The 17,757-nt window shown below is 46.6% G+C and overlaps 1 protein-coding gene across 1 annotated transcript in view; it reads right to left on the bottom strand.

Annotated features, from left to right (window-relative positions):
* Positions 1 to 855: 855 nt before the first annotated feature.
* The window catches only part of NEXMIF (neurite extension and migration factor), a 40,697-nt gene continuing 23,795 nt past the window's right edge, over positions 856 to 17,757 (bottom strand). The window contains exons 2-4 of the mRNA XM_042825360.1: positions 11,873 to 11,997; positions 4,164 to 8,448; positions 856 to 3,478 (exon numbers count right to left, since the gene is read on the bottom strand). Coding sequence (XP_042681294.1) covers positions 3,310 to 3,478; positions 4,164 to 8,448; positions 11,873 to 11,948 — 4,530 coding nt within the window. The 5' untranslated portion in view covers positions 11,949 to 11,997 and the 3' untranslated portion in view covers positions 856 to 3,309. The remainder of the gene's footprint in view (positions 3,479 to 4,163; positions 8,449 to 11,872; positions 11,998 to 17,757) is intronic.

Raw genomic sequence — 17,757 nt, forward strand, 5'->3', positions numbered from 1 at the left:
AAACATCTTTGTGTAGCTTGAATTAATCACCCTGAACAGCCAGGAGCCTGACCAAAGATGGCTGCAAGTGCATGGGGGTCAGCCAAGACAACAAGTTTTGGATGGGAAAGCCAAAGCGAATAAGCCTGAGGGGTGCATGGAAAGAGGGTGGAGGAAAGATGGGACAAATATCCCATGGCTGCAAGCAGCACGTGGAGAAATGAAAATTGAACAATCCTGACAAAGGCAAAGGGAAAAACTGAAGTTCTGTGACAAGGAATGAGGCAAAGGTGGAAGTGATTAAAATCCTGAGGTAGTGATAGGCAGGTGGAGATCAAAACCAAAAGGGAGAAGGACAAATGTTTGGCTCGTGGCAATTGCCCAGATTTGGTAATTTTGGAGCACGTTGACAGGGGTACAACTTTCAGACACAGAGAAGGCATCAGGGCTCTTGAAAATTTCCGTGGTCAGGGATGTGGGATGGCAACCAAAGATGGCAGAGAAAAAAAGGAGTGAAGGGAGAGCAGCAAGGAAGGCAGCAGGCATTTGTAACTAACACTGTCCTGAAATGTCTGGCAGCTGTGTTATTCCTTGGTTTTCCGTATTTTGGAGCACCTCTCTTAAGAATAAATGCTGAGGCAGATGGGCTTGTTCACCTTGGAGAAGAGAAGCCTCTGGAGAGACCTCGTTGTGGCCTTCCAGAGCTTATAATCAGGAAGGAGACCAACTTTTTACACACTTTTTACAAAGGGGAATGGTTTTAAACTAAAAGAGGGGAAATTTAAATTACACGTGAGAAGGAAATTCTTCACTTGGAGCTTGGTTAGGCCCTGGCACTGCTACCAAGAGAGCTGTGGGTGCCCCATCCCCGGAGGTACTCAAGGCCAGGTGGGATGGGGCCCTGGGCAGCCTGAGCTGGTGGAGGGCAGCCAGCCCATGGCAGGGGGCTGTACGATGGGCTCTGACTTTCCTTCCAACCAAAGCTATTCTATGATATACAATAAAACACCCGATATGTCTTATGATTCATATTTGTGCCCTATTGCACATTTCTCAAATGCAATAAATATTGCTGCCTGTTCCAGTACAACTTACTTTGTTATGGATCACACAGCTTAAACGTTCATCATGAAGAACACAGTGTGGGCCAGTGGCCAGTGCTCTCAAAGCATGGTTCTGGATCAAAAAGAAGGGAGATGCCACAGCCTCACTGCAAGCCTGATCTGTCTCCACGGGAGCAGTGGGTGCAATACACCGAAGAATGGAGCCAGGGGTCCTTCAGTGCGCAGGACGAACACATTGAGGGCTTGGACCCAGAATGACTGTATGGATAGAAAAGACAGCTACAGGGGGATGCAGGAGAAAGCACTGCGGCACAAGTAAGCCAAACACCCAGGGCTGGAGCCCTTGCACAGTTCTTGTCTCCAAGATTCCAAGCACCTTCCAAACTCCAAAGGCAGGGTAGGATCAACACTCACTCCTGCCTGCACCACCTGTTTTTTCATTAAATAGAATGTAATGTGATCGTTGTGCTCTCTTGTTGAGGGTGACAGAACACTGGAACAGGCTGTCCAGAGAGATTGTGGGGTTTCCGTATCTGGAGACATCTAAAACCCTCTTGGATGTGTTTCTGTGTGACCTGATCTAGGTGTTTCTGCTCCAGCAGGGGAACTGGACTAGATGATTTTTCAAGGTCCCTTCCAATCCCTGATATTCTGTGATTCTGTGAATTGCTATACCTCAAGATCTGAGAATCCGCAACTACTGGAAACACTTTGATGCCAGTTTGACACTTTGCATCTCCAAGTGTTCAATGAGGAACAGTCCATGTTTTCGCTAAATCAACCCAAATCTTCTGTTCAGCCACTCCTGATGCTTTGGCTTTCAGCATGGGCTTGTACAGAGAACTGAGTCTAGTCCTGTGATATGTGCAACACCACCTCTATGCTTGTGAGCATGAGAGTGATCTGTCGGCTACATTAAGGCTCCATTTCCTCACCCCTTTCTATTGCGTGTGTCTGAGCCTCACACCCCTCTGCTTCCAACAGCTCCCAGCTAGCAGGTCTCTTGCATATCAAGGTTTCATAAGAAATCAGCAGCAAAATGCACAGGCTCTCAGTTGCACAAGGAAGAGATTGTTTGCTTGTTTGCTTGTTTTTGTTACTTTCTTGATGGGCGAGGGTGCAGTGAGTAGGGTTACAGATAAGGCCTTTCAATAATACATTTAGCATTCAATACTTAATGCTGTCGAACAAAGTCCAGTCACGTATGAACCGGCCCTGATCAGCGAGATCACCAATAGTTCTGATTTCCTCCCTACGTTATGAATTGAATCAAAGGAAAGGCTCAGAGTGGCATTTAAACCAATGATTCTGATTTCAAAATGTCAAACTATACTGGCATTGCAAGGTTAGACATTTAGGAAACACCAAAGATATGAAATGAGAGCGCTTTGGACAGGCTCTGCATCAAAAATATTTAAGAAACTACTCAAAGTAAAAGTAAATAGCAATAAATGTATGAAACATATTAGTTCCGTTTTTATAATTATTTTAGAATTTATCCCAGGTTATTATAAAATATATAAAACTGAGATACAAAGAATTAGCAATGTAACTTTGCATTTCAAATGCTCTTCAGCTACAGGTTTTGCTTTAAGAAAACAGACACTTGAAAAGCAGCTGTTTCGTAGTCTCTAGATGCAGACACTCGAGTTCCTGTCAAACTTACCTGGAGTGTTTTCTGAACTCCTTCACCATTTCAACTCTCTCCTATAATGAAACTCAACATTTCACCATTATGTTTTTCTGCTCATGGTTTTAAAGAGAGGACATTACAATTTCCCAGCATCAGTTTCAAAGTTCCTTGTTTCTTTTTTTTTTTCCTTTTTTTTTTTCCTTTTTTTTCTTTTTCTTTATGAGCTTTAAACCACAGGGTGAATCCATGAAATGAGGTAAGTAAATTTGGCACACTTTTAGTTATGTCCATAAAACTTTTGGTAAGTTGTATAAGTGAACAATATTGTTTTCATTGTGAGTTACAGGTGCTTTCAAAGGGGGTGGTTAGTACTTAATAACTGGAATGTATCTAGTAAAATCAAAAGGCATAGCTGCAGAAAACACTCACAACCCAATGTTGATAGAGAAGTAAAAATATATACAATACAGTCACTTGTTCATAGTTTGGCACAATTTTTTGTTGTTGTGGGTAATAGTGCATAAACTACTGTACAACAGTATGACTTTTAAAACAGTCTTTCACAGAGAATACCAGATTAGGTTTGCTTTCAAATAATAAATTCCCACAATTTCAAACTCTTCGTTTCAGCACTTACATCTCAACATACCACAAGGCATATTTTGAAAGGAGCGAACGAAAAAAAACCAAATGAAAAAAAGAAACATCAAACGTCTTTTTTCTAGAAAAGGGAGTCTCTTCTTCAAATACAGGAAAAACCAAAAATGTTGTTTCTGCTTTAAGAAGAATGGAGTCTGATTCCCTGCAGAAAAACCAAACATTTTATGCCATCTTAGTTAGCTTGTGTGGAGTCACCACGACAGGATCAAATGTGCTAAACTCTGACACAGGAGATGAAGCTTTATGATGCAGGTTAGGAGATAAACAGCAGAGGGGGCTAGAAAGCACTCAAAATTGCCACATGAAGCTCAATTATGAATGAGTTTTCATTTTCAAACTAAAGAGCCTTTAGTTTAGAGATCTTGGCTTTTGGATGCATAACCTCTTTTTTTGTGTTTTGTTTTTTACAAAATGTTCAAAAAAAAGTCTTTCCTTTTCAAAATCATTAAAAAGATCGCGTCATCTTCCCCCCTCCCCCCCAATAAATAAGGAATTAAAAACTGAAGAAGCCAAACAGCAGAAAAGAGTAGCCTTGTTAGTGTTTTGTGTGTTTTTTTTTTATAACCCCAGCCAAGCCAGAAATTGGTCATTCTTTTAGGTAGCTTGCAAGTAATAAGTATTTTCATGCATTTAAAAAAAGAAAAAAAGAAAAAAAGAAAAAAAACAACGGAAAAAAAAAAGAAAAAAAAAAAAAACCAAAAACTGTAAAAGGGGAATGTCTTTTTCATGCAACTTTTGCTTTCAGGAAGGAAAAAATGAGGAACAGCGGGCTTAGCAGGTAGTAGGAAAGTTAAAGGGGCATTCCAGCCAGTTTGGTGCAGCATTACCTCAGTTTCTCAAAAGAAGCTGTCACAGGTGGGTCCTTATGGGTCTGTTCCCGGTCTGTTCGCTTTATCTTACAGTTCTCATCCCTCAGCGATTTAGAACTTGATTTATGACGGTACAGTTTTTTATGGGTAGGTCCGTTATTGCCTAAAGTGCTCAGGTTACTATAGTTTTTATCAAAAAAGGGAGAGTGAATGTCTGTATTGTACCCAGCTGAACAGTTGGGGCGACCAGGGTCGCAGGTGGCTGCTTTGCCGCTTTTACTCGAGCCCTTGTTGTTCGACTTGTGGTTCTTTGCCACTCCCGGCGAGCTGCTGTTCGCCTTCTTCTTAGACTCTTGGGGCGTCCCTGCTAAAATTTTAAGGGTTTTCAGTTTCAGGCTGTTCGACTCCGGCGATCGGAATATGTCCGGCACGCTGTTATGGTTGACAGGTCCCCACAGGGGCTCGATGGAGGCCATCATGAACCTCTGGACGTCTGCCATTCCCGAGGCGATGTTGGACAGGATGTTGGAGGGCTCCTCGAACTCCCTCTGGTCATCATCCAGCAGGCCTGTGGTGCTCCCAAGGCTTGTTTCCGACCAGGCGGTGCCACCATCCTTCCCCAGTGCCCATTCTCCAGCCAGGCCGTTGTGCTTGCCCAGCTTGCCAGTGGCGGGGCTGCTGTGCTGAATGCCGTCAGCCAGCCCCTTGGGCGCGGAGGCTGGGCTGGCCAGCTGGCTGACGGCCCTGCTGCCACCCACTTGGGCCTTCTCGCTGCTGAGGCTCACCGCGTTCTTCCCCTTCCTGGTGGATTTGGGTGCCTGCCTGGAGTTCTTCCCTTGCGGCTTATCGGTGCCTTTGTTGGTTTTGGGAGATTTTTTCCTAGTGGTTTTCTGGGAAGAGCTTTGGTTTGTACCCGCATTCTTGCTGGATGAACTTTTCCTCTTAGATTTCGACACTTTGCTATTGGTGCTAATTTGACCAGATGGCTCATTAAATGTTGACAAGCATGGTCTTTTTTCAAGAAGGCTGACAGAATCTTCATCGTTGAACATATGGAACTGAAACTGGTGATTATTTAAAGTAAACCCATTATCTGCCTGCTCCTCGGTCTGCAGGACCCCGCAGTTCCACTTGACCTTCTCGGAGCTGCTCAGAGCAGCCTGGGCACTCTCCGGGAAGCCCTTAAGGGTGCCCAAGGGCTTGGTGTCGGAGCCAGCTATCTGTGGGGAAAGGTTGGGAGTGTCTGGAGGGGACATCTCCGAGAGCGATGACTGGCGGAACTTATCGGGTGTGAAGTTGGAAATGTCTAAAAGGTCCGTGGACTCCTTCAAAGGGGTTATTTCATCTATGCTTTGCTGGATCACTAGCTTGGGACTGCAGTGGGCCAAGAAATCGTCATTAATATCATCGTCACCATCCTTTTCGCAGGACTTTAAAGAGCTGTAATTGCTAGAACTAACTGACAATGAACCCACTGAATCAAAGCTAATGAGTCTGCCATCATCTGTACTTAGTGTACCTCGCTGGAAATGAAAGCGCCCCTCTCCATTATTAAAATGACACGACTGATAAGAATCATCAGGCTGCACTTGCTGGCTATCTGGCATGTAATTTTTTTGGTAGAGCAACTTGCTGCTATTCAGATTGACTTGAGGGTAGCTAGAGGCCGGGAGGCCATCAGTGCCTGCTGCACCACCAAACTCGCCTGTCAGTGCTGCGGTATCCTGCAGCTCGCCACCGAATTCCTGCCGGTTGCCCCCAGCAGCCTTGCTGGCCGGCCACATGCTGCCAAAGGTGCTCTGCTCCATCTCCAGGTGGCCAGGAGACTGCTGCAGCTCAGACTCAGACGGCGGGGACAGCACACAGCTCTGCGACGGCTGCAGGGCAGTGAATGGTTTGTCTGCTGGGATGATGCTGGGGAGTGGGTGCTGCTGCTCAGAGGGATGCTGTGCGAAGTATGAGATGCCGGTGCTGCTCGACAAATCCGAAGCGTCTAATAGTGTCTGCAGATACCCTCCGGGGATCAGGGGTACATTGGTAGTGATATTAGCAGATGGCAGAGGCTTGTCTGAAGAGGAGGTGGATGGTAGGAAAGGAGAATTTTTAGCAATCTTATCCTCATGGCACTCTGAGAGATGGGAGCTGTCTGAAGCACAAGGAACGTTTTCATCCTTCAGATGCACTGCAGAGTCCTGGTTTCCCAGAGCTGGGCAACCCTCCGCCACGCTGGCAGCAGCTTTGATTTTCTTACATTTCAACCTGGCTTCACTTTTGAATTTGATCCGGCGGAGCACTTTCCTCTCCGTCCCCTTGTATTCTCGTTCCTGCGATTTGCATTTCACAGCAGCGATGTCCGTGATGTCATTTACGTGTAATCCATTTGCACAGCTGGGGGTGGCAATGGCTAACGCCTGCAGCCCTTTCAGGCCTGCATCCTCCTTACTGCTGCAAGGCTGCTTGTGATCAGAGGAGCAGGAGCCCAGCTTGTTCACTGACTGCTCAATGGCTTTAATTCTTTGAATCCTGTGCCTGTTTGCTAGCTTGCATTTTCGCTTCCGTGGGTGAGGGAGGAACGAAGCATCTGAACCGTTAAGATAGAAATTCTGCTTGTGGTAGAGAGACGATCTGAGCAAATCCAGCCGGCTCTGCTGCCTCTCCTGCCAGAAGCCCTTCAATGGGGCCAGCTTTTCATATTTACTGAGCAGCTCCTCGTTCAGGGTAACAGTTGTCTCGTTGGCATCCACTTTGCTGAGCTTCACCAGCATATGCTTCTCCCCTTTAAACCTGTTAATGATGATGTACTTGATGATAACAGGGGGTTCCTTGCGAGAGACTTTTCGCCGTTTCTTGGGGCACCACTCGTCGTCATCCTCCTCCTTGGGCCCGTCCGGCAGCCACTCCTTCTTGTCCAGGATCTTCTCGTTCTCAATGGAGTCCACGTCATACAGGTAGTCGTCACTGTATCGCACTTTCCTCTTTGCCCGCAGCCCATAGTTCTGCTGGATGAAGGAGCTGGAGTGGTCCCGGGACAGGTACCGGCTGCAGTCCTTTATATCCCGCAGCACATCGTAGGAGGACTCTGTGCACGTGCTGTCGTCGCTGAACTCCCCAGAGTCCTCTGTGGAATTCACAGAGTCCAAGAAGTGGCTCCTTTTAGGGCCCACGTACTGCACCACCTCCGTGCTGTTGCAAGATTTATTTAAGGCAGCTTTCTCCTCCTCCTCACCATCCTCTTCTTCGCCGTCCTCCTCCTCTTCCCCCCAGATGATGCCTTCTTCGGACTTGAATTGAGAAGGGTCGGTGGCACCACCGGGTCCCCTTTTCAGGGTGCTCCTGCTGTCCCTTTTGGTGCAGTTGCCGAAGACGCTGGGGAAGAAGTTGAACTGGGCATCCTCTTGTAGGGCGGTGGTCTTCTCCCGCACGTTGTCCTGGAACGACTCGTATCTGATCTTTAAGGAGCAGACGTCGCTTCCCAAGGTCGAATCGTCATCATCAAACATGTAGTTATCCACATCTTCCTCAGAAAACAGATTTACAGAAAGCTCATTTTTGGAGCATAGGTCAAGCAGCTCAATTTTACTTTCACTAATGAAAGATTCAAAATAGCCCCATTCCTGGTTGGGATTTGTTAGTAAGGGTTCCTCACCATTGCATTTGTCTAATAGTAATCCCTCGTAATAATTTTTCTGAGTGGGGTCCTCTGAATCACTGTCAGATTTTTCTGCATCTCTTTTGTCCGCTGCCCTCGATTTATGCATAGGGAAGCTTAAAAGCTGGTCTGAAAGCAGTTGATCCCCATATCTCATGGTTTCTCCTGTGCTCATGCAGTGAATCCCTATATCAGAGACCGAACAGGTGTCATAATCCCTATTTATATCCCCCACTTTCAAGCTTATTCCCGGCTCCGCATCAATGCCGTCCTTTGATTCAATGAAGCAGCCCAGGCAGGTCCTGCTCGGCTGCATCAGGCAGTCTCCGGTCAGGGCGGACATGCCTCCAGGCTCCATCATGCTGAAGGGAGCCTTCTCACAGTCGCCCGGCAGAGACCAGGAGCTCATGCCCTTCGTCACGCAGGACGTGAGGGAGATGGCGTGTGCCGAGGAGTCGTCTGAGGTGTGCTCAGGGACATCGGTGAGCCGCAGTGGGGACGGCGGGCTCAACGAGCAGGGCTTCTTGGCAGGCAGGGCTGGCAGCACACGGTGGCACGCCTGGGTTTCCTTTGGGGCTGCTGTCAGGGCTGGGAAGGCGTCGGTGGTGTCGGCAATACTGTATGGCCTCTCCTCGCCGTCCGAGGTTCGTAGCTCTGGAGCAGTGGGAGGAGAGGAAGGGAGAAAAAGAAGAGTTTACAGATCTTGCAGCCCCGTCACTGTGCTCCCCCTCTCGCTGGGTTCAGGGGGGACTTGTCCCCCTCTGCAGGGTTGCAGGCTCCTTCCCCCAAGATCACACTCTCAGAGCTAATTAATTTCATGATGTACAAAAACCAAAGAGGTAAACACTCTGCCCCCCACAGCCAGCTGGAAGAGGTACAAGATTATGTTTAAAAAACGGAAACCATCCGTTCTTTCCTCCTAATATACATACTGTTACCTGGATACTCCCTTTCAAATCTGACAAGGTTATTAAAAAACAAAACAACTCTAATAAAAACGTTCCCATTAACATTTACAAAACTAACAGAAAAATGAGATTCTTAAAGAAACAAAGCATCCTCCTGGCAGTGCCTGCAGCTGAAACGCACCTGAGCTGCTGCAGGGTCACAGAGTTAGGGCTGCTTTAAATCCAGAAGCCTTCCTGCCACTGTCCGTGCGCAGGGAAAGCAGGCGGCGGTGGAGAGCTTAAAGCAATTATTAGAATTACTGCTGGTTTTGCAATTCTTTCCATTTTACCTAATCTTTAAAATGTCTTTTGCGTTCTGTAAGGTGTTTTGTTTGTTTTTTTTTAGCTTAAGGATTTTTATTTTCTTTGCCTGATAGTAGATTTTTATGGCAAAGTAAAATCATTTATCTGGCTTCTGGCTCAGCAGATGGTATGACCCTTGAAATGGAAATGTCTTTTCATCCATGAACATGCTCTGATATCTCCATACTAAAAAAATACACAAATGTGTAATTCATAATAACCAGAGACCTCTGCTACCCTCAAGGTGACTCCCAGTGCTCACATCCCGGCACGTCTTACCTGTTTGGCCATTTCATGGAAAGCTGCGGGTCTGTGTGGCAGGGCCCTGCTCTTTGTGAGCAGAGGAGCACTGAAAAGAACGTGGAGGGGCATGGCCTGGCCCCACCAGGAAGAAACAGCAGCCTCTCCAGCACAGCTGGGACTGGGATGCTCACACAGAGCTGGCAAACATGGGAAGGAGCACCTCGCTACACAGTACGGAGCTGCTCTGCTGCACGTGTTCCCCAGAATCCCACCGATCTGGCCCCGAAAGCTGCCGCTACTTCTGGGCTCCTGGTAGCCTCAGGAATGGAGCCACTACTGAAGACTTAAGTCAGGACAAGGAAGCTACAGAATAGGCTTGAACAACTTTAAAAATGCTAAGCAAACCAAATCAGAAATCCAATGCAATGCCTGTATGCATCCTGAAGAGACAGACTTGCTGGAAATTGATGCTGTTTCCCTCCCTCAAAAAGGGTTAAAAACCAAAATAAAGCTCATTTCGGGTTCCTCCCACCATTTTTGGATTAGAAATGCAGAGGTGGTATCTTTTTCCTTAAGCAGCAAAACAAATTAACCAATGCACTTCCACCTTACAAGTAAAAAAAAAATAAGAATCAGCTTGGAGCTGAGAGGAAGCATGGAAAATTTGAGGATAAAAGAAGACTACGAATGCTGCAGCACTTGAAGAAAGGGGGAGGCGGAGAGCTGAAATTCAGTCTTACACAGAGATGCTATAATATAAAATATACTGTCTGTAGCTGTGTTTTTTTAAGGTTTATACTTGTAGAAGTGAACTTAACTCTTGTGAAATACAAATACCAAAACTTGATTTTGTAGAGGTTTTATTGTTCCAAAATCAGGCATGCAATCAGTGAAACTCCAAAGTAAATAACACTGCAAGAAGACTGCAATTAAAAAAGAAAAACACTGGAACACCAAAAAACCTTTTCAGCTTTAACTCAACAACTGCCCAAAATCAGACAGGCAGCCTTAGCAGAGGAATGCTGATCATCCCACTATGAATCAGCTCCAAAAGGAGGCCCATCCCTGAGCGTGCATTACAGCATCCTACGGGCTGCTCTGGATTAAGCCCAAGCAGTGCAGTGAGCACCAACTTACAGTGAGGGTGAGATGATTCAAGAAGCAACACCCCTATGTCATCAATAGGGAGGTGGTGGCATTAGAGCAACTCGCTGCTTGGGATTCAGCAGCAACTCCTACACGACAATGTTTAATTAAGATCTGTTTAACTGAATTTCATAGAAATGGTGTCAGGTTCTAGAAATCACCTCAGTCTTTAATGAGGAGGTACTGTCTGCCAGATGAGACGAGGGGAGCGTGGCTAGAAAACCTCCTTGTAGCTCCTGCAGGTGCCACAAGCTGTGGCTTTACATCCTGCCTCCATGCATTTCTGAATGCGATGGGCTGGCGAAGACAGAGATCTTCAGAACTGCATCATACAGGAAAGTGCAGGCGTACTCTTCACCTGCCTCCAGTATGTGTTGTGGGGACCTCAGGGCACCTGTGTGTCTGGAGTTGCTCCAGGTTTTAGTAATGAATGAGAACAACATTTGCTTCTGTGCATTCTCACTGAGTAAACCTCACGTTGACAAGACAGAAGGATTTGAACGCACACGGCGCTGGAGAACAGTGTACTAGATATCTTACAGGGACCAATTTACACACAGTGCAAGATTTGTAGGTCAATACAAATTCTGAAAAGCCATGAAAGTAACCATAAAAACACAAAGAACTGAAAACACTGAGTTCTGCTTCAACACCAGACTGCTGCTGCACTTACTGCGGCTAGTGACAGGAAGGCCAAATAAACGACACAAAGAAAATGCTCTGAGGAATTTTATTTCAATCAGGTTTTCAGGCAACACAGCCCCTGCTGCTCCAACCAACCTGGTGTTTTTGAAAGCAAGTAAGGAATAGATTACACCAACATTAGTCAGATAGTTGGGGCAGGCCGCGAGAAGAGGCTGGTTGGTCCCAGCAGTGCTGCAGAGGCTCCCAGGATGGTGACCATGACCAGCAGTACGACTCCTGCACACAGGTGTTACAGGCCAAGCGATGGGCTGCAGAACAAAGGTAGCACTGAGCCCCCAGGTCTGACCTTCCCTACCGGTCACTGCTAACCCAGCTCTCTTACTTCTGCCCAAGCTCCAACTTGCCCTAAATTTGTAGGAACCGAAAATCCTCCATCAAATCTGCCTGAGAGTGGCTTATGTAATTGTGAAGAGGGGGAAAGATTCCCAATAGAGGGGATACATAATCTCATAACACTTTTTTCCCTAGGAAACCAAACTAAAATCTATAATTCAAACTGCGTGTGCACAAAAACATTTCCAACCATGCATATGCATGGGCAAAAGCAGTACTTGTTGAGACCTAAAAAGCTGTACATCCATAGCTGGAGTACAGAAAATATCCATTTCCTCTACGGCTCCGCATTGTAGAGATACCTGCAAACCACTAAAATTAAATACATGAAAGGAATTAGAAAAATAAGTTGGCTTGTGAGTTGTCACTGCTCCCTCACGTGCTGTAATTAAGTTCCTTACCATTTTCTTTCACCCCATTAATCAGGATAGTTTCTTGGTCTTCTGAGGCACAATCCTGCTCTTGTTGGTCATCCATCAATTTAACCTCTTTCTGTTCATTCCATGCCCCACTGCATCTGGCCAACCTGCACATTTCCAGAAACATAACCACAGTCAGTACAATTCCCCAAATCAGCTCAAGGAACCGTGAATAAAAAATAATGACAATAAAAATAAACACACAACATTACATGCTGCCCTTGCCCTGCTTAAGAGGACAAATGCTATTTATTTAAGCTATCGTATTTTCATTTTTCTACTCCAAAAGCCAAGTCCAACACATTTCAGCAGGGTTAAAATGATATATATCCCAATTTCCTTCCTCAAAGTCCCGCTTTAGAAGGTGGAGTGGTGTTCTACACTTTCAAAGCGCCTTTCATGTCACCTGAAATTGCTTTGCAAAAGCAGGTAAGCGTTATTATCCCTGTTTGGCAGACAGGTTAGCAGACACACAGAGAGGAGGGGACTCGCCCCAGGTCTGACAACAGCAATTCTATGGCAGAGTTGGAAGAAAAACTCAGATGTCCTGAGTAATAACAGCTCCGCGAGCTGCCAGATAGTACTCTCCTCATCCAGGCACTGCCAGGCATGAGAAATTTCACCTAAGGAGCTTTCTGGAATAAGTATCTCCAGTCTCATTTGTCACTGAAAACACTTCTTCACCATCAGAACTCCTTCCTCAGAGAGCTGCTCTCGTTCCCATGCCACCTACCAGCACTCACAGTCCATAACCACATCAAAATTCCTCTTGGTCCTATTTGCATCCATCATTTCTTGGAGGCATCAAACCCAGGATCCAGATCAGGGCCAGGTCCTCTCCATTCCTCTGCTGAAAATGCCCCATGTTGAAATCGCTGCCGCCCAAGGAGAGGAACATGGTGCAGTGGAGACACAGCTGAGTCCTGGCACAGGCAGCAGGGAACAACCAGACGAGTGGGACTGGACCACTTCAGCCAGAAATCACAGACCGAATCTGCCTGTAGCTTCTGGCAACCTGAACTCAACTTTCACTCTCACAACAGATAATAGATGGAAGCACTGGGCTTTTTTTTGTTTTTAAATCAACATTTGTCAATGCCTCATCTTCCCACAGTACTCACTGCCCTGGGTTCAGCAGCCAAACTTCATTGATATTCAGATTTGCAGTGAAGCCCTCTTAATTAATGTGAAATCTTTACAACCGTCTTAGTAAGCAAAACCTTCACTGAACTTAAAGATGTTGTGACACCAAGAGTAAGATAAGAATAACAAGCATCAGTAACCCAATTCCTTTGCATATTTAGAAGAATATTTAACTAACCCGCCGAGTTTTACTGCGATGCAAATCCATATTTCAAAGCTCACGACAAATCGCTGGCTCCAGTAAGCCTTCTCTCCCTCGCTGGCACCCGGGGCTGCCACCAAGGCTGACAAAAGGCAGCTGAGCTCAGCTGAGGAGCTCCAAACTCCAAACCACACACCAGGCTGGAGTACTTACGTGTAACTTGAAGTAGATTAACTTTTAAGTATGAAAGCTGCTCAGTAACATCCTATAACATCATGCCTCCTTAGTAACACCGGCCTGTTGAATGGGAGGCTGAAGCAATATGAGCAATATGTGGGCCAGCAAGGCTTCTGGGAGCGGCTGTTAGTGGCACGAGAAAGCTTTGTGAGAAGGAAAAGCTGAGTTATTATTTACGGATACCCAACAGACTGTAATTTGCTAGATGGGTTTTGTACATCTTCATGGTTTGCGAGGTGCAAGAGACCTTCCATGTGAACTGACTGTAGGTGGGTCAGGCTGGAGTCCAGAGTACTCGGCTATGGATGCTCACACATCTCAACCTGCTGCTCACGGTTCGCCTCAAAGCACTCAAAGAGCACTTGTGGATGATCAGACTGGCATCTTTACAACACAAACAGATCAGCATTCCTGTCTACTCTGATCTCTGCTGCCTTTCTGAAGCACAGAGGTAATGCTCCAAGAGAGTTTCATCTGTGCCAGCTCATGCTGGGGCATTCTTCCTTCCCCAGGGAGCAGGACACGGCACCCAGCAGGCACCCACTGTGACTGCAGTCCCTCTGCTGGGCCCCAGCTGTGGGGCTGACTGCACTGTGGCACGCTGATAATTCTGGTCGTGGTTTTTCCTGATGGTCACTGGCAGATGCAAAGTGAAATGGAGAGGCCATGCTGTAGCACTTCACTGGTGACACTCTGTACCTGAGGAATTTCCACACTTTCCCAGATTACTTTTTACCTTACTGACATGCTGGCCTCCCATGCACCTTGTAGTAATGCATGTGGTACCTTCTGTGCTGTATAAAATGAACCACCTTTTGCTCAGTTTCAGCCTGCAGTCCTAAAAGGATGGGCTCAGAAATATGGCCTCAGTCCCAGACAGGACTCTGAGTATGACTGCTATATAGATATTTAATTATAATAACATTCATCAAGAGAGTCACGGCAATATTTCACGTGATCCAAATACACAATGTAGATGAGGACACTACCAACCCTTTCTCACTGTTCACTGTGTAACCTATAGGAACTAGGCTGAAGGACAAGAGATGATCCAGAACTTGCTGCAGAAAGATTAATTCTGCACATCAAGTCTCTGCTTAGCAGCAAAACAAGATGAGGCCTATGGCCACATCTTCCATCTACCCACATCACTCAGAAGCACAAGCATCATCTCTGCACTGGTTTACTGACCTGATTTTTTGCCAGGGTTTATCTGTTTATAGCAATTTGGTGTAAAATGCCACATGTGGCCTGTTTTCAACTGGTAACATAATCATATTAAAATAAGAGCTTGCGATGAATAAAACATAATACAAAAGCAAAAACAATGATTCTCCAATAATGTGGATTTGTCTTTTGCAGTGCACAAAAGATGTCCAGAGAGAAAACTAATGTGGACATAAAACACCAGCAGGCTTACAAAGAAGGATCCCAGGCACTATTAGGAAGGCATCATCCTATTGCCACTGGGACTTCTTGAAGGAGACAGGAGCAAGGTCTTACGTGTGTGTTTGCAGACGCGTCCCTGCCTGCTGGCTGCTTGCTGCTGGGGTGTGACTGTGGTTCGTGCTGCCCTGGGGCTGCCTGCCAGCTGCGCATGTTGGAGGTGGGATCTGCAAGCGAGATGTGAGGGTAGCTTTGCTTTCTGACCCTCATCACTTCTCACCACGTGTCACAGGCAAACCTCATGGAGACAGCGGGACTCGCTGTGCAAAAGCCAAGCTACAAGCAAGCAGGCAGTTGGACAGTCAGAGACAGAAAAAGACAGCCTATAGGTGGGGAACCTGGGTGATTTTTCATCCCCTGTTGTTATTTTTTGGGATGCAAGTGCACAGGAGGGAGGGAAACGCAGAAGGAAAGTTTCTGGTGGATGTAAACCAAAGACTGGAGAAGACAAAAAGGATGATGATATGCAAGAATGAAGGAGCTCTGCCTGCAGACAACTGCTTGCTCGACTGAAGTACCTTGAGCTGAGTTCTAGAAACGAGCTGGAAAGAATTGAAAGGAATTCAGAGAGGGGATCTTCAGATATGGCTGAAGAGAGATGAAGTGCAAATGAAACAGACAATTTAAGGTTTGCAGGGACCTGCTGAACAAGAGGACCTCTCCAGAGCACTGTGACGACAGAAGGTCAGCTCCCAAGGTGGACAGGGAGAAACGCCAGCAACTGTGAAATAAAACTGACAAAGGGGCTTGACGCAAAGCAGAGCAAGAAGAAACCGAAGACTGGGAATAACAAAGTGGAGAAGAACAGCTGGGTCTCCGGTAAGAAAAGCTAAACCAACAGAGAGCTGGGGTATAAAGGTGATCGGCAGAGAATATAGTGGGTAGCAGGAGAGCTGAACAGAGCCATATGCAGACAGAAGAACAAAGGGGAGAGGCTTCGGCTTGCAGACAGCATCCAGCCATTGAAGACACACACAACTGAGGTCACACTATTATGAAGAAGCAGCAGGAGGAAATTCAGTCACAAGCTTGAAGTTTATGAACTTGACTGGAGCTGGAGTGGATGGAGGAAGATGATGGTGAAAGCCATGGTGTCGGACAAACTCCAGCTCTCTGGAGGAGGAGAGCAGGAGCACAGCATGCCAGGCTGGGCTTCAAGGGCAGGCAGGGTGGTTCAGTCACAAGGAAGAGTTCCTAAGGACAGCCGAGTCCTGACTGCACTGTGTACTTTGGGATCTGCTAAGATCACAGCTGGCATAACTGAAAAATGTGCTGGCTATGAAAGGAGATGGAAAGAAAGGAGTTGCAGAAAGCAAGCACTGGAGCTGGAAAATAATCCAACTTGCTTTCAGCAAGAGATGGACAAATTAATGGGCAGAAGGACAGGAAACAATTGCCTGTGATAGCAGCACACAGAACTCCGTGACCTGGAGAAATCCCTTTCAGTCATGCAGCTGATGTCAGCGGAAGGACTGCAAGTGCCTCAGAAAAAACTTCACCACCACAGCTGAGAAAATTCTCCCCTTCTCACGTCTTCTGTACATTTTCCCACTACTCATGATAACAGGGTTGTGCAAAAGCTGTTAGCAACAAGATCGTGTGCAGATGTCTGGCAGAACACCAACAAACACCGAAAGTGGATCCTCCCATTTACCTCCTGTCACTTCGGGAGCAGGTCCGTGGCCTTGGAGCGTGTGCTCTTCAGCTCAGCTGGCCACATAACCCAACACTTTTTTGCGTTTTTCTTTAAAAACCCACCTGATGATTGAGAAGCCTCATGGGCGTCACTACTGCTGGAGCATCTGTCTCAGAAGACAAACGTGGTCAGAGTAATGCCCAAGCTGAGGCTCCCTGAGCCCCCTCTGCTCCTGGTGACATGGCAACAGCCCAAGCACACTCAATATGACACATCTTGTCAGTTAGCTGGAGTAAAATGAATGTATTTCTTTGGCTATGAATTCAACAGAGTAAGTATGCAAAGCAACAACAACACGAACAACACTCCCTACAGGAAACAAAACTGAGGGGTGCCAATTATCTACCTACAACAGAGGAGGAAATGCTCGAATTACAAAGCTAAAACATCTGGGCATGTTTCCATGTTCAAGTCAAGTAAAGGACAGGCTTTATGTGCACTTAGAACAGACACATTTTTATACAGCCTGGATTTAAGCACTTTCTTACTGTATCCGTTTTACAAGGGTGAAAGGTTTACACAACTGCGAGGGAAAAATGCCTCTGCTCAAAGCTTGTCCTCTACAAAGACAGCACCAAGCTGCTTTGCTTCTTTCTCACCCCAAAAACACCTTTTTCCCCAGCAGGGGAATCCTGAAGGCTGTCTGCACAGTGCACATGTGAGGGTCCACCGTTTGCTGCTGCTGGAGGTGCTGTGGGGTGAGGACGTGCCCAGGGGCTGCCATGGAGCAGCCCTGCAGGAAGCCTTCCTCCTGCATGTGCTCTCCCTCGAGTGGCAGTGGGCTCTGGCTCCTGAATCCCTGCAGCAGCAATGGGCTCAGCAGTAGCCTGGAGGCACTCAGAGCTGGCCATGCCTGCCATGGAACCAGTGCCTGGTGGCATGGACGATGTCCATGGCTGTGAGCATCTCCTCGTTCAGATGTCCCCAGCACCAGCATCATCCTGTTGGAGCTTAATATACACCCGAGCAGAGAAAAAAAAATCCACCAGGTAAAAATAAACAGCCTACTAGACTGACTGAAAGCCCACCTACACAGATGGGAATTGTATTAGCTGGACTAGATTATGGGTTAATGATAGCTGTTCCATAATTAAAGTTGTGAGAGTGTTTCAGCTTGAAGCTGAATAAACAAAAGGTCACAAGCATCCAGACAAAGCCCAGCGTGCCACTTCCTATTTGCACACACCTTTAACAAACCAAGAG

The sequence above is a fragment of the Centrocercus urophasianus genome, unplaced genomic scaffold, assembly GCF_019232065.1.
Source record: "Centrocercus urophasianus isolate 14NV4802_14NV808 unplaced genomic scaffold, USGS_Curo_1.0 seq_24, whole genome shotgun sequence".
NCBI classification, from domain to species: Eukaryota; Metazoa; Chordata; class Aves; order Galliformes; family Phasianidae; genus Centrocercus; species Centrocercus urophasianus.